Source organism: Python bivittatus, unplaced genomic scaffold, assembly GCF_059951505.1.
Source record: "Python bivittatus isolate LINGU-HERP-01145 unplaced genomic scaffold, Pbiv_v1 ctg000980_np1212, whole genome shotgun sequence".
Lineage (NCBI taxonomy): Eukaryota > Metazoa > Chordata > Lepidosauria > Squamata > Pythonidae > Python > Python bivittatus.
Window position 1 is genome coordinate 61,738,699 of NW_028277125.1, and position 16,006 is coordinate 61,754,704.

Here is a 16,006-nt window from a genome sequence, read left to right on the forward strand (position 1 = left end):
AAAGACAAAAAGCAAGCCTCCCTCTCCCTCTCTCCCTCTCTCCCTCCCTCTCTCTGTGTTTGAAGATTGGCTTGGACCATAAACAAACTGAAACACAAAATCTTTCTTGCTCTCTTTTGTAGCAGCCTACGTTTCTGTCTTTTTTGTTACAAAGCACCTAATAATTTCTAAACATATATATCTTGTATTTTACCATTCCTGTATCTGTCTTTATAAGTTGATTTACAGTATACTCATTTGTTTTATTTTGAACAGCCAAAGATAAATCTGAGAAAATATTTGCCCTGGCGTTTGTTAAATTAATGCGCTATGATGGAACAACCCTACGGGATGGAGAACATGATCTTATAGTATACAAGGTATTATCTAAAGTATATGCTACAACACTTTGAGGAGCCAAAGGTTTAAGAGATGGATGTTTTTGTTCAAAGTGATATAGAAGAATAATTTCAAACATGTGATCACATTTTGTTATATTGTCAGTTTCAAACATAAGAGTATGTATTAGAAGGAAGAGTAAACGTTTTTCATATAGGTGTTTAGTAAAAATGAGACATCTCATTGAACAGTTTAAGATTTCGTGATGCACATACAGTACATGGAATATTTCTCTTCCTTGTTCCTTCCAGACTTTGTATGTTATAATATTGTTGATTTGCCACTGGAGTTGAAACAGTGTTACATTTGCTATGTGACATGCTTTTGATCTACTTTTAAAGGCAGTGAAGAAGTACAATGAACTATGACATTGTTAGGAATGAAATAAACAGTTAAATGTGTCTGTGTTTAAATACCGTGAGATGTCAGTATAAAATTATTTTAATACGTATTTTGTTCTGGAATAATGTTGCAGGCAGAAGCAAAGAAGCTAGAAGATTTTTCAACATATTTAAGCTTGCCCTCTACTAAACTGGAATTGGAAGAAAAAGGTCACTCAATGGCTGGCAAGGGCATGCAAAATCTTGGAAGCTGTACCATCAGTAAAGATTCATTCCAGATCTCTACTCTAGTCTGTTCAACAAAGCTAACTCAAAATGGTAGGAATGATAATACAGTTCTAGAAAAAAAAAGTCATCCAATTTGTGTGTTGTAAAGATTAATGCTGACAATTTCAGTTCTGAGTCACCCTTTCATATTTGGATATGGATGGCATTCAGAAATAAAATATGAAGTGTTGCATATTTTATGCAACCTGGTCAACCTTTTGAAATGCTTTTTGGCAATGGCTTATTTGAAACATCTAAAACAAAAATAGAGAATGTATGACCCTTTTGATAATTTTGGACTGCAACTTGCATCATACCTGACCATTGGTCATGCAGGTAGGACTGGTGAAGAACTACACATTTAACACAAATATGAGTGAACAGCAGGGGAACAATGATGGAGATTGGATGCTATCTGTGGCTTCATATAGAAAATAAATATGAATAGACTGCGTTAAAAATACCAGAGTTTAGGTATCTTCACATATACGGGAAAAGTAGAAGAAAAAATTGACTACTCATATTTTGCTATATAAAATACATGTGAGCTTTCCTGTTTTTAAAGATCACGTGTATGTTTTGTTTAAACCATTTATCAGTAAATTCCCCTATATTTCTCATGTAAAGATATGAATACATTAAGCATAAAGTGATAATTAATATTTAAGAAATTCTGAGTTATGTTGCTTTTATACTGCTTTAGAAAACATTATTATTTCTGTGGCTAAATCTATTTTTTATCCATCAAACAGACTTGCAGCATGGTTTGCTGTCAGGAAGCTCAGTTGAAAATAGGGATGGGGAATTTCCAGTTCACAGTAGAGATGCAGCTCATGGCATTTCCTCATCTTGCCTGCCAGACCTGGCTTTGTCTTCCCAGGGTAGGGCTGAGAATAACTCTTTCTCAGCAAGAGCTCTAGCAGCAGCTGCTTGCAGACAAGAATTTTTTCTGTTCATTGCTGTGACAGAAATAAAAAATAGAGGGAATACAGAGGGGTGGGATATAGTTTGTCTTGGACAGAGTTTTCAGCTCTTTCTGAATCCCATCATCTGAGATTGTCCATATCTTTCTGCACTGAGGCAATTCCACCTTTAGAACACATTAGAATTCTGGATTGGGATACAATTGTAATGTATCCATAGGGCGCGATAGCATCAACTGGAAAAATTGCTACTATTAGATAAAATATCCTGTTTTCTATTCCTGTTGGCCCAAACCTCTTGAGGAGTGATATAGATCAATAAAAATTGAAGGATGGTAGAGAAATATTATACACCTGCTGTGTCCCAGGCATTACAGTGCTACATTGAGACAGCAGTACTTCATGGAGCCCCATGTTAGTTTCCCTGTCAATAATCCCTTTCCTGGTGATGGTTCACCCCCATAATTATTTTTTGAATCTGATTCATTATTTTATTTCCTCCTGGCTTGTTGGAATCTTTATAGAAAATAAATCTGAAGAAAAACATTCTTGCTTCAAGGATAATGAATTAAAGAGGTGGAGTAAAAGGAGTCCTGTTACTTCTCTGATAAGCTTGAAATGCTGTGATAGAAATGGATAGGAAACTGTTGTTTGAGAAAGCAGGTAAAACTTTGATTACCAGCTCTTACAACTGGATAAAAAATTAATTCCATTGAAAAATTCATTTCAGTAAATTAGGGAATGGTTCTAAGTTGCTCAGTATAACAAATATTTAGAAATGGATATATAATGTTATTTATTACCTGGACACATTGAGTAATTGAGTAATGCAAGGAAGAAGGAATTTCATATCAGAGTGTCTTTTTTGGCAACTGATCTTTGAATCTGATATCTATATCTACATTTAATTTAAAACATTTTCTTTTGGAATTCCATCTGCAGAATGATTTGCATGAAATGCAAATCTTAACTAAGTTATAGCTTTGTAATTCCCCTTAGTGTACTAAAGCTGATAATAACTCTGTGGTGATACTGCCTTTATTGGTAGACAAAATCATATTGACTTTAGAGAGTTATTTCTTTCTTTTTGATGTTTTATATTGTGTGTTAAAATGGTTTTATAGTTCTTTTTAGTATCTCTGGAACTGGGTTTTTACAGTTTCCATATGTTAATACAAGTTGTAAGTTTGAATGAAAGTTGACACTGCATTTATATTGATATTTAAGTTCATCTTTAATAGAATTTTTTTTCTCATATTCAGTTAATTGTGATAGGATTCTGAGAGGCACAACATCCTGAACTTCTGCATTTATATGATAGAGGTTTTTTTCTTTTAATGATTTTTTAAAATTTAACTTTTACCTTCTGAACTGTTTAGAAGCCATATATTTCAAGGAAGGCATCATGCTGTAAAGCATTTTTTAGACATATTCCAGTTAACAGTATATATCTGTAAGATTTGTTTACAAGCTCCATGCCACCTTATCACGCATGATCAACTGAAAGTAACAGTGAATCTCTCTCTCTCTCTCTCTCTCTCTCTCTCTCTCTCTCTCTCTCTCTCTCTCATATTCATTCATTCATTCATTCATTCATTCATTCATTCATTCATTCATTCATTCATTCCATAAGGTAACATGCAAAATTTTGAATAGAAGATATCAGGAAACTTCATATTATATATGTGGGTCATCAGTTCCAACATAGTTTTGAATTCTTAGGTCTGAGTCTTGCTTTAACTCATTGAAAAGTACTGCTTTGCTCAATCAAATACATTTTGCAAAGTATATTCTTGGTATGATCTACACAGCTATAATGCTGCTATAATTTGAATATTAAAGAACTATCTAGCCTGTTGACTTCATAATTCAGAAGTGTGCAACTTTTTCAGCTTGAGGGCTGCTTGGTATAACAGATACTGCATTATAAAAATGAGTCCTTAGATTCAGATTAGCATATGTAGGATTGCAGCTTGTAGGAGTTGTTCCAGTCTTTTTTTCAGTGTTGTATTTTATGTATGGTAGAATTAACCAACTTTTCTCTCTCCCTTCCTAGTGGACTTACTGGGGCTTTTGAAGTGGCGATCCAACACAAATATTCTGCAACAGAATTTAAGGCAACTGATGAAAGTTGATGGAGGTGAAGTTGTTAAAGTAAGAAATCTTTTTTTGGTGGGTGGGATGGGTAAGGAATGTATTGATTTGGAAAGAGAAGTTCATTTTCTGTTTCTGTAGTATGGTGAAAATATCCTGGTTCTTGTTGATAGTAAAGTGAAATGTACTACTTAAAAAGAAGGCAGTGATTTATTGCCGGGCTTTGGTCAAGTAACTTGCCATAGCAGAATAACAAAAAAGGAAAGCATTCTACTGCTGTCAAGACTTGTTTTCTGCCATTTCACAGACATGGAATAATAGATTTAAGTTACAGGAAGTCAGATTACAACTTAATCATTAGAGAAGGTTGACAATGAAACTAATTGCACAGAAAAGTGGTGAAATCCCCTTCAGACAGAGGCCAGAAAGCCATCTATGGGGAATGCTGAATTCCCTATACTGAACAGGGGCTAGACTCACCAGCCTCAGAGGCTTCTTCCAACTCTACAATTCTACATGCACGTATATTCAGGTAGTCCTCAACCTATGACCATTCGCTCAGTGACTGTTCAACATTACGACAGTGCTGAACAAATGGTGGTTATGACTGGTTCTCGGAGTTCCGGCTGTCCCAGCACCCGCATGGTCACATGATCGTGATCTGGGCGCTTGGCAACCAGTTCACATGTATAACCGGATACAGTGCCCCATGATTGTGTGATTGCCATTTACAATCTTCCCTGCTGGAAGGTTGCTGGGGTAACTATCCCCCACCTGCAAACTCTCCCCAGCCCCTCTGCGCTTGTGCTGCATTGGATACTCGTGCATCCCTATGCAACCTCCTCACAACCACACCTCTCACACACTCCCCCGTGCCCCCTCCCCAACCTACGCCATACCTCTCATGTACCCCCTTGGATCCTCATGCACCCTCCCTGACCCACACTGTCTCTCTTACGCACCCCCTTGTACCTTCGTCATCTCTCCCTCATAAAACCCCTCGTTCACTCGGCAGTAGCCACTTACTTCCCTGTCGGCCTGGGATTTACAACTTCCTGGCGGCTTCCCCACTGACTTTGTTGTGGGAAGCTGGCAAGAAGTTGCCTTGCCTAATGACCATGGAATCTGGTTAATAACAGCAACCAGGACTGCAGGGATTGCCATCGCTAGGCAATGCGGTAACACTTTATGATCTCATTGTTTAGCGATGGAAATTTCAGTCCCAATTGCTGTTGTAAATCAAGGACTAACTATATACCTTCTTAATGAATATTGGGTTTTGTCTTATGTTAACCCAAAAGAAAATATATAAAATAAATAAAAAGTGCTAGAGGTGCCCATTGCTAATTATGGAATATTGTATTAAATTATGCAAATTGTTGCTTAACACTGTTTATTCCTATTGGTTGGAATGATATGCTGTAGTATTGTTTATTCCTACTGTCTCTAAAAACCTAGTCTGGAGGGTTGGAATAGTTTTTAATTTATCATTCATTTCCTTTCTTCCTCACAAACAACAGCTGTGAGCATTATTTATTAATCATATTTATATGGCCGCCCATCTCATGCAATGTGACTCTGGGTGGCGTATAAAACAACCATAAAAACAATTTTAAAAACATTCAAAAGTACAAAAAATTGATATTATAAAAGGCTAAGAGAGAACATCAGGTTATAAGCAATGGAGCCATCTAATCAAATTACCATTCCTTTGCAATCCCCAGGCCTGTTGTCACAACCAGGTTTTAAGGGATTTCTGGAAGGTTGGGAGAGATTGGGCCAATCTTACCTCAGGGGGATGATGTTCCACAGGGTGGCTGCCACGATAGAAAATGCTCATCTCCTGAGTCCCATCAGATGTAACTCTTTCACAGACAGGACCCACAACATACCTCTTCTCCTGGACCTGATGGTGCGAGCAGATGTAAATGGGATAAGGTGGTCCCTCAAATAACCCAGCCTTATGCCATGAAGGGCTTTAAAGGTCAAAACCAGCACTTGGAAGCAAACTGGTAACAGTGCAGCTCTCAAAGCAGAGGTGTAACATGTGCTACTCTAGGTGCACATATAACTGCCTGCATTCTGCACCAGCTGAAGCCTCCGGATATTCTTCAAGGGCAGCACCATGTAGAGCACATTACAGAAGTCCATCTGGGAGGTCATCAGGGCATGAGTGACTGAGCAGATCTTTAGTAGTTATAGTACTATATGTATAGTAGTAAAGCACTGGGTAGTAGTGTTTTATCAATATTGTGTTCTCCATTTGATTAAGAGGACAACAATAATCCTGTACTGGTTATTTTATTTCCATAGAATTTAGGGACTTGCCAGTCAATATGATGTAAAGTAGAGTGGAACATTGCTGATAGATAATAGGTTTTACATTGGAAGATGAGTAAGTATGAGGACCTGTGATGTGACAAACACTATTAGGTCTTACAATAATGTTGTCTGACTAGATATGAGTTCAGCTGCCATTTAGGTCTGTTGAATGGTTTGGTTTCTATGCCTATGTTCAAATAACACAAACTTTGGTTCACAAATTATAGTAGCTGTGTTTTGCAACTTGCTGAAACCAAACAAATAAATTGCTATGGCTTAACACAAGCACACAAAGATATAAGGTAGTTCGTTTAGTTTTAGCTCAGCCACTGTGGTTTGTTAATTATGGTTTATGATTTTAATGCATTTTGGGACCACATCATTATTCTCTTTCATTATTGCTAGGTCTTTTCTTGTGAATTAAGGTGAATTAGGGTTTGATGGTTGATTGTAAGCAACTTCAGGCAATCAAGATAGAAATTGTATTGTCCTGTCAAGAGACTGCCTCTTTTGCACTTGACTACCTCTGAATGGACTCTATTCATGGTAGAAAAAACAGAAATCCAGAGAAGAGCCTCTGAGCACATATAGGTGTTTTTTTCCTGTGAATTTGTTTAAGGCTGACATGTTTATTTGTTTATTTATTCATTAATTAATTCATTTATGTACAAACATACTTACAGTACATACTAGAACATCTATGCTGCTTCAGTCAGTCAAATCTTTTGATGTTATATAAAACAGAAGTTTATTGAGATATTATTTTATTTATTTGTATTTCAGATTTAGTCATCCCCATCTCACACAAAGAGGGAGATAATAATTTCCTATTATATAAGCAAGATAATATATTAAAATATTTACATTCATAAAGAAGAGTATATAAATCATTGTAATTCTACTGGAAGTATTGCCTGAATCATGAAACCAAAGCATGGCTTCTCATATTTTACTTGTCTTCTGCATAATAGTTTACTCCCTGCCTTCTTTATCAGAAGCTCCGGCTGTTACTCATTTTCAGCCAGCACTGCTTGGGCTAGAAGCTTCTTGGCAAAGCAGATCTATGTGAGTGGAATTTATCAAAGCTGAATGAGGCTATTCTGGATATTCATATCTCAAAGGACCATATAGCAGCAGAACCGTTTTTACCTGGTTGGGGCAAAGCTACTCCAGTGAAAGACAGTTCACAGAAAGGACTGTATATTTTGGCTCATTAATTCCTTCTAAGAATTAGAAGAGTCATGAAAATTTCTCTGAAATCTATAACTCATGACAAATCCTACTCTGAACTTAAGTTTTTTTCTTCTGGATCTGTATTGTAGTACTTAATTCCTAGATAATAGTCTGGCCATATTGACCGTTTGGTTTTTTTTTCTTCATTGGAAGAGTATTGGAAATTTGAGAATAGCCTGATTGCAGTTTGTTAGTTATGAACTTTCTCTTATGAATCTGAGGATTTGATGGTTGAAGGATGTGGATAATTCACAGTTCCAAAGACAAACAATAAGTTCTGGGGGCACTGGAATGTTCCATATCTAGACTGGTGAGTTTTGCACGTAATTAGCATATTTGAGTCAAAGGGCTTGACTAAAAACAGTGAGTTTTGTCATTTGCTGTTGATGGGAGCTGAAAACATATCAGGGTAAAAAGCAGACATTTTCTGATAGAAAGCAATGCTTATGTGCCTTGTATACTTTTACAGTATTATCTATAAAGTGAACTTTTTGACTGACATAGTCTAGGCTGATTGATGTTGAGGTGTCAGTTACTGAACCCTCGATGGAACTTTGCCAGTAACTCATTTGATGTCATGAAAGTAGTTCAAGTAAAGAAGATACTATTAGGAACAGAAAGTAAGAGAATCATACCTATCAGATATGAGGAGGTTGGTGTGATATAGGCCATATGAATGCCCATGGCTGTGTCATTAATCCAGAATACTTGTTCTCCTTGAAAGTGAAGTCTGAACATATACCAAGTGGCATAATGTGGTGGTTATATATACTGGTTTGCAACATATATGGTCTACATTCCATCCTTGTGGTGGATATTGCTATAAAGACCCTCAAAATCTATGGGGGTTAGGATTGGGTTTCCTCAGAAGGAGCCAAAGGTAGGTCTTTTCTTCAAGAAAGCTATAATATCCTTGAAGCATATGGCATATTTGATGGCATATGGTCTCAATTCATCACTTTCAATGTACCTCCTTAATTTCATTTTCCTTTGACTATTATTTTTATATTCTCCCTTCCCTATATATAAACATAAAAATATATGCATGCATATACCTTTCTCAGGACAATATGGTCAAAGGACCCTCCGTTTTTTTTGTTTGGGGGGTATGGTAAAAAATTTATTACAATCACCATTTTTGAACCAGTAGGTATGTAGTTACTGTTCAGACAAAATATAATTTTTGAATACTTATTATAATGATTTCATCCTCTTGGTCTCTCCTTCTTCTTTTTAGTAATGTTTTAAATTAAGGTTTTATGTGTTCATATATTTTATTTTTTAATGTTTGTTGTGAATTGCCCAGAGTTCCCCCATTGGGGGGAGATGGGCGGTTGAAAAATTTAATAAATAAATAAATAAATCTGACTGTAGTATTTTTTTTTCCAGTTTCTTCAAGATACATTGGATGCATTGTTTAACATTATGATGGAGAATTCAGAAAGTGAGACATTTGACACATTGGTGTTCGATGCTTTGGTAATATATATGTATATGTATATATAAATACACACACACACAGAGAGAGAGAGATACATTGCTTTATATTGATTTAATTTATTTAATTTCTGTCCTCAAGTCTTCTGTACAAATACAATCACATTACTTTCCATGAGACTTATGGTAATACTGACTAAGTGAAACAGGGTTTTGGAATTTATACAATAGAAGCAATCTTAAACACACAAGTTTCATGAAATGGTCTAAATAAAATAAATAGTAGCAGGCTGAGAATCCAATAGAGGCTGAACCTTCAGGATATGCTACTTCTAGGATCCCTGACACAGTGCCTTTAGGCACCCATGTGCATTCAGACATATCCTTAGTACCACCAGGATCACTTGGGGGCAGAAAGCAAGATTCAGCAAGGTTGAAAAGCCTCTATTTGATATATTTATCACTATATTAGAAAAACATAGGCTTTTAATCACAACTTTTGCTGTGATTATTTTCATTGATGGGAGGGTTGATACAGTGTGGTAAGCCATCAAATGCTTGTTTGGTTTGGGTTTAGATGGTATGCAAAACCAACTACTTTGAATGTTTAACCATGGATTATGGCTTAATTTTATGGCACAATGACTTGTTCAATAAACCATGACTTAGCAAGAACTATGAATCCAACCAGTGTTGCCAGCATAGAAACCTGTTATGGACTCCAAAACAGCAGCTTGTTACCCAAGTTATTACTATAGTAAAGTTACTATAGTAAAGTTACTCCTGTACGTAATTACATCCCACGTCCTAACCCAAAAACAAGCTCACTGTGGAAAAAGTGTCCAAAGTAAATTTGTTGAGAAATCAAGAGACACACCAAAGTCAAATGCCTGGGATTTTAGGTAGCAAGAATTCTGTTGTGCTGGCAGTTACAGATGACCTTCATAGATCAATGTTCCAGCAACATATTCAGTATTTGAGGACAACTGGTAAAGCCCTCAGTGTTACTCAACTAACAGTTTAGGTTTCTGTTCAAAATTGTACTCTACTCTCCTTCCCTTAAACAGAATATATGAAAATGAAATCCTACCAGCAAACTATATTTTACAGATGGAGCTCTCTTCTAACTCATTTTTTTTCACTAAAAATGTAAATATTTGAAATGCTATATTTTCAAAATAATGGAATGTCCTTTCCCACTGAACAGGTGTTTATCATTGGACTAATTGCTGACCGGAAGTTCCAGCATTTCAATCCTGTTTTAGAAACCTACATTAAGAAACATTTCAGTGCTACTTTGGCTTATACGTAAGTTGTTAATTAAATAAGTCTTAGCCCAGAAATTAGTTATTTGAATAGGAGGTATAAGGTATAAAAAGTCATTATCATAGGTTCTTATGTTGTTTTGTAGTTGACTAGGCCAGTTTGTTTTGAACTTACTATGCTGAGGCATTTTAGACTATTAGTGAAAGATATTCATCCAATTCTCTAATGGTATTCCTTTCTGAACTGTTTGGGGGATCTTAGAATTAAAACCTGGGCTTTTCTGGGCTTCTTATCTGGGAGATTTTTTGCGTCCATAGCTAAGGAGTTCATATCTGCTGTGGCAGATATGAACTTATCAAAGTTAAGATCATGGTGCAGCTGTCCAATCTTTGGAATACAGAAATGCCTGAGGGATTTATATAAGAGTATCATTTGTAAGTGCTCTCTTCCCTGTTGCAGTGCCAGGACAGTCCCTTGGCCTAGAGAATGGAGAACTGAGGATGATGAAACAGAAAGAGGTGACAATTTGAGGGCAAATGGGTGAAATCTGTGAATTGGACTGAGAATGGACTAAAGCTCTATTTGAACCAATATTCTGTGGTGGTGTCTCAAAGAATGGTTACTTTTCTGCTTCCATTGCTTCTGCACAAAATGGCCCACATTGCCATTCAAAACTTCAATAATTTATTGATTCCATATATTTATACCACCTCTCATACAACTGCAGCTAGAAGAGATTAAAATAAAAGTAATTAAATAATAAAACCAATAAATTACAATAAGATTTTAAAAATAAGTTAAAAAGGCTAGGATGGGAGTAGGTATATGGGGAAAGAAAGCAAAAGCAAAACAATCCATTTGGCATTCATTCTGAGAAAACTTGAGTAAACAGATATGTCTTCAAGGGGCATCTAAAAGATGCAATATTCAGGCATCTGAAAAATTTCTGAGGAAAGTGCATTCTAGATTGCAAGTATGATTACAGAAAAAGGCTTTCCATGAGTAATTGGAAGGTGGTACTCTGCCTGCCTTGGCACATGCAGCTGAACCTCCACTGATCTTAGCAATCAATCACATCTGTTAAGGGTGAAAGTGGTTTGTCATGAATCATGTTCCTGAATTGTCTAGGCTCATTAGAAGGGAACTTCCGGTGGGGAATTATGGCAGGCTGACACTATCCAAGGTGCAGAGAGACAGCACACTGAGAACACCGGCTGGAAGGCAGATTCTAGCCAGTGCCATCTTCTGGATCAAAGGGAGATCTTGAGATAAACTACATGCACTCTGGATGGAGGTTCCTCATGAGTAAACTGCAGAAATGGAAAAGTTTTTGCAATCAACTCAGGAGTCGAGCTACTGGGAGTCCTAGGATTTCATCTATGCTCCTAACTGCGGTGGAGCAGATGTAGACATTAAGCCCTGCCTTTCTCATTTCTTAATCACTTTGGGAAATAATTAATCTTCAGATAAAGAGAGATTTCCTCTGCAGCAAAGATAAGACCCCTTGCAGTGAATCCCTCTATCAGGATTACAAAAATAAAATTAAAAAAAAACAAGAAAGACAGACTTTGATTTAAAAATTCAAGAATTCTTTGCAAAAAGCCTAACAAAGAGAAGATTTAAGAAAGTTTTAAAATGGATAAGGGAACTTTTTTTTTTTTTTTTTACCATTTTTACTTTTGTTGAAACTGCTTTGGTATAAATTGGCACTAAGCCAGTTAAAGAGACCAGTCCTGTGTGGGAATGCTTGCTATTTATTTTTAAAGAATGGATTTAACTGGTGGACTCTCCATAACAAAAGGTAAGGTAAAGAATCAGACTGTGATGTTTAGTTGCCATGGAGATGTGATGTGTGTTGTGGCTGAAGCTACGGAGAGCTATTAAAACAAAAGTGTCAAAACTACAGAAAGGTAATAAGGAAAAAAAGGAGAGGCTTGTCTTTTTCTTTTGGTTTCTTAAGATGCCTTCACTTTTGGATTACTATTAGAAAAATGGCTACTAAAGAAATGGCAAGAGAGGGCAGTAGGAGCTTGCTAGAGCAACCTACAAAAAAAGTAGTTACATAAGATGTACTTCAAAAATTATTTGAACAGATGGGAAATAAATTGGATGCTTTTGAAAAAAGAATGGATGAAAGATTTGTAAAGTCGAGAGAAGAGATAAAATAGGATCTTAAAAAGATGGACAGTTCTATAAAGCAAGTATCTGGAGGGGTAAAACAAATCAATGATAAAGTGGAAATTTTGGAGTAAGTCAGAATTCCAAGGTCCAGATTTGGAAAGAGAACTGGATAATCTGGTTTTATTGGAATTGAGAGAGAAAGAATTCTGTTTGAGATTCAAAGCTGTTCCAGAGGTTTCAGGTGAAAATATTAGTGAATGGATTATTAAAATTTTGGCAAATTTTTTGGAGTGGGAGGAGGAACATATGGACACAGAAATTGATAAGGTCTATAGAATAAATTCCAGATTTGCCAGAATGAGGAATGTCACTAGGGTTATTTTGGTGCATTTTGTTAGAAAGAAGATGAATGTGTTAATAAAAATAAACTTAATAAACTTTTGTTGAAATATGAGACAGAAGAACAAGTGAAAGAATGTATGATGAAACAGGCTAAAAATTTCGGTTGCAATATACAAATGGATCAATGGGAAAATATGTGATTTGAAAGGATTGAAACTTACATTATGTTCTAGTCTTAAAGAGAATTTTTATAAAATGATATACCAAACTGTCTAGAATGCATAAAGGTACTTTGATGTTATGCTGGAAATGTGAACAACATGAAGGGACATTTTATCATGTATGGTGAATATGTAAAAAAGTAAAAAAATATTGGATACAAATAGACTAATTCAGAAGATTTTAAAGATTAAGGTACTATTGAAAGCAGAGGCTTTTCTTTTGGGATAAATGGACAGACAGTTAGAAAAAAGCCATGGAACTTTGTTATTATATATGACAATTGCAGCAAGATGATTATATGTTCGAAAATGGGTTCAACATTACCCACAATAGAGGAATGGTTGGTGAAGATGATGGAACTTGCAGAGGTGGCTAAATTTACTTCCTTGAAAAGACAATATCTATATTTATGGCTGACTGGAAACCCCTTATAGACTTTTAGCATGAAACAGAAAAAATGCACGTATCACTTGTGGTTTTGATGATTTAAAAAAAAAAGCTAATAGAAAAAAATTGAGCTTTTTTTTTTGTACAGGTAGTCCTCGATTTACAACCATTCGTTCAGTGACCATTTGAAGTTATGATGGAGCTGAAAAAATGGACTTACAACTGGCCCCTGAATATATGGCTGTTGCAACGTCCCTGCGGTCATGTGATCAAAATTTGGGCACTTGGCCTGCCTGTACCTATGACCGCAGGGGCACTTCAATTCCCACCCCACCTATCTCACCCCCATCTTTGCCCTTTTGGCTGCCCTGCACCCTACCTGGCAAGGCGCCAAGCAGTGCCAGAACCATGCAGCTCTGGGGTTGCTTGGCATGCTGTGGCTCTGGGTCTGTAAGAAGTCCCTGAGTCACAGTGCAGTGTGAAGCTTCCCCTGGAAGCCTCAGCTGCTCTAGCCCAGTCCCAGCCACAGTCACCCTCGTTACCCTGCGCTCTGAGACCCTGCCACCTTGTGCTCCGCTGCCTCAGCTAACCTTTGCCATCTTCTTCCTCCTACTCTGATGAGGTGTGCCCGGCTTGGCCCATTGTGCCAAGAAGCTCCTTTGCGCTGTACTGCTGGGCCATGGCTCTCTGAGCCTTCAGAAAGTTGTGCTGCCTTCAGAAAGCCTTTAGGAAGCTGCGCTGCCTTTGGAAAGCTTCCGAGATCAAATAGCGCACCTGTTCCTGCAATGCTGTGGAAGACCTCAGAAGTTTCCAAAGACTTTCTGAAGGCAATGCAGCTTTCCGAAGGCTTTCCGAAAACAGTGCAGCTTTCTGAAGGTTCAGGGAGCCACATGTAGGAAGCGTTCGTCGTGGAAGTTGACCCAACCCCTGGTACTTTCCCATTGGCCGAAACTGCTTCTGGCCTTCCCCATTGGTTGGCATTCTTATTTGTGCCATGCTCCTGGGCTGGGCTGGGAAGCCACATGTAGGAAGCATTTGCCAGAGAAGCTGGGTCTGAAAAGGAGGCAGCAGAGGCAGTGAGGTGCTTCTACTTTGGCCATGGTGGCTGGATGCAAAAGGCAAGAGGCAGTGTTTGGAACTGTGAGAGAAAGCAGCTTGGAAAACGAATGCTTGCTGGGGCTTCCTGGACACTGCAGCTTGCTGATACTCGATGGGGTGGGCTGGGGTGGGGTGGCTGAGGCTTCCAGGGGTGGCTGTGGCTTCCACAGCATGCCAAGAAGCCCCTCAGGCACAGTGTGACATGCAGCCCCAGAGCTGCGTAGTTCTGGGGCTGCTTGCCGCCCTGCAAGGCACGGTGCAGGATGGCCAAAAGGGCAGAGATGGTGGCGAGATAGGCGGGTGGGGGGAGTTGGAGGCAGTCCCTTACTTTACTGAGGCTTGGGGCTGGGAGGGACCAAGCCCCGAATGGCTTGGATTGGGGTGAGTCCTTGGCTAATGACCGGTTAGCATTCACTTAACAATGGCAAGGGGGATTGCCGAGACTGCCTTTGCTTAGCAACTTGGTCATGTGTATTTGTTGCATTATTCTAAAACCATTGTTTAGAAAATTTTAATAAGGAAGAATATTTTAAAACCATTTGTATATCTAGAAATGTCTACACAGTAGAGAGGGAAAACTCTGATGACGGAAGATTTCGTATACATCCGTATTCTACATTTACTGGCTTGCCAAAATGTGAAAAAATGCAGTCGGTGCCGTGGAAATGTTTATCTTACAAGTGCTCTGACATTTGTGTGCACAGATGGGTGCAGCTTTGTGTAATTTTCCTTGGCAGTGGTCCAAAAAACAACTTCAAGTCATCTTTATAAGTTTTAGAATTCTCTATTGAAGGTCTTTTTTTCTTTTTTTCTTTTTTACATTTTCTTTCATTATCTTTTTACCCTTTACTTTCCTTTATTCTCTGTGAAAGTTCTCTGAACATAAATCAGGATTATACTGTATGGTAGTATGTCACGCATATCTAAAGTTCTGTGTTGTTCTTCTTGCTCAGAAAACTCACAAAAGTTTTAAGGACCTATGTGGATAATGCTGGCATCACTGATCAACTATTCAAAGCTATGAGATCTTTGGAATATATCTTCAAATTTATAGTGCGGTCAAGAATTTTGTTCAACCAGTAAGTATCACAGCATCTTTATCCATAATGTATCCTTCAAAATACATTTCTTCTTATAAGGATTGTTTTATATAATTGTTATAAGATGTGAAGTACTCTTTTGAGATATACAGAAATCGTTACCAGTTTTATTAGTTGTAGATGAAATGAACACTGGCTGTTTAACATTGGAAGTTGATCAGTTCTTTTCTTGCTGGCTAATTCTTAACTCATTGTGTTGTACTGTTTGTTTTGGCAAGGCAGTGTGCGGTGTGTTTGAATTACTAGACAAAATTTCGAAAAATTAATTATACTGCACAGTAATGTACTGATACATTCTTGTTGCAATTCAATTCTACTTGATCATATGAATACTTAGGAAATAGTTACACTATCATAGATTTGGTAATTATCTGATACTTTTTTATTATTATGTAGAAGTAATCTTTATAACAATACCAATTATGAAGAAAAAAAATACTAGTAAGACAGATGTGATTATTTTTTCCAGACTTAT

At 37.2% G+C, this 16,006-nt stretch overlaps 1 protein-coding gene across 2 annotated transcripts in view; it reads left to right on the top strand.

Annotated features, from left to right (window-relative positions):
• Positions 1-16,006, top strand: part of DOCK1 (dedicator of cytokinesis 1) — a 458,761-nt gene that overhangs the window by 92,745 nt on the left and 350,010 nt on the right. For both annotated transcript variants that reach the window (XM_088132121.1, XM_088132122.1), the window contains exons 17-22: positions 256-359; positions 854-1,037; positions 3,966-4,063; positions 8,948-9,037; positions 10,203-10,303; positions 15,385-15,510. In XM_088132121.1, coding sequence (XP_087988247.1) covers positions 256-359; positions 854-1,037; positions 3,966-4,063; positions 8,948-9,037; positions 10,203-10,303; positions 15,385-15,510 — 703 coding nt within the window. The remainder of the gene's footprint in view (positions 1-255; positions 360-853; positions 1,038-3,965; positions 4,064-8,947; positions 9,038-10,202; positions 10,304-15,384; positions 15,511-16,006) is intronic.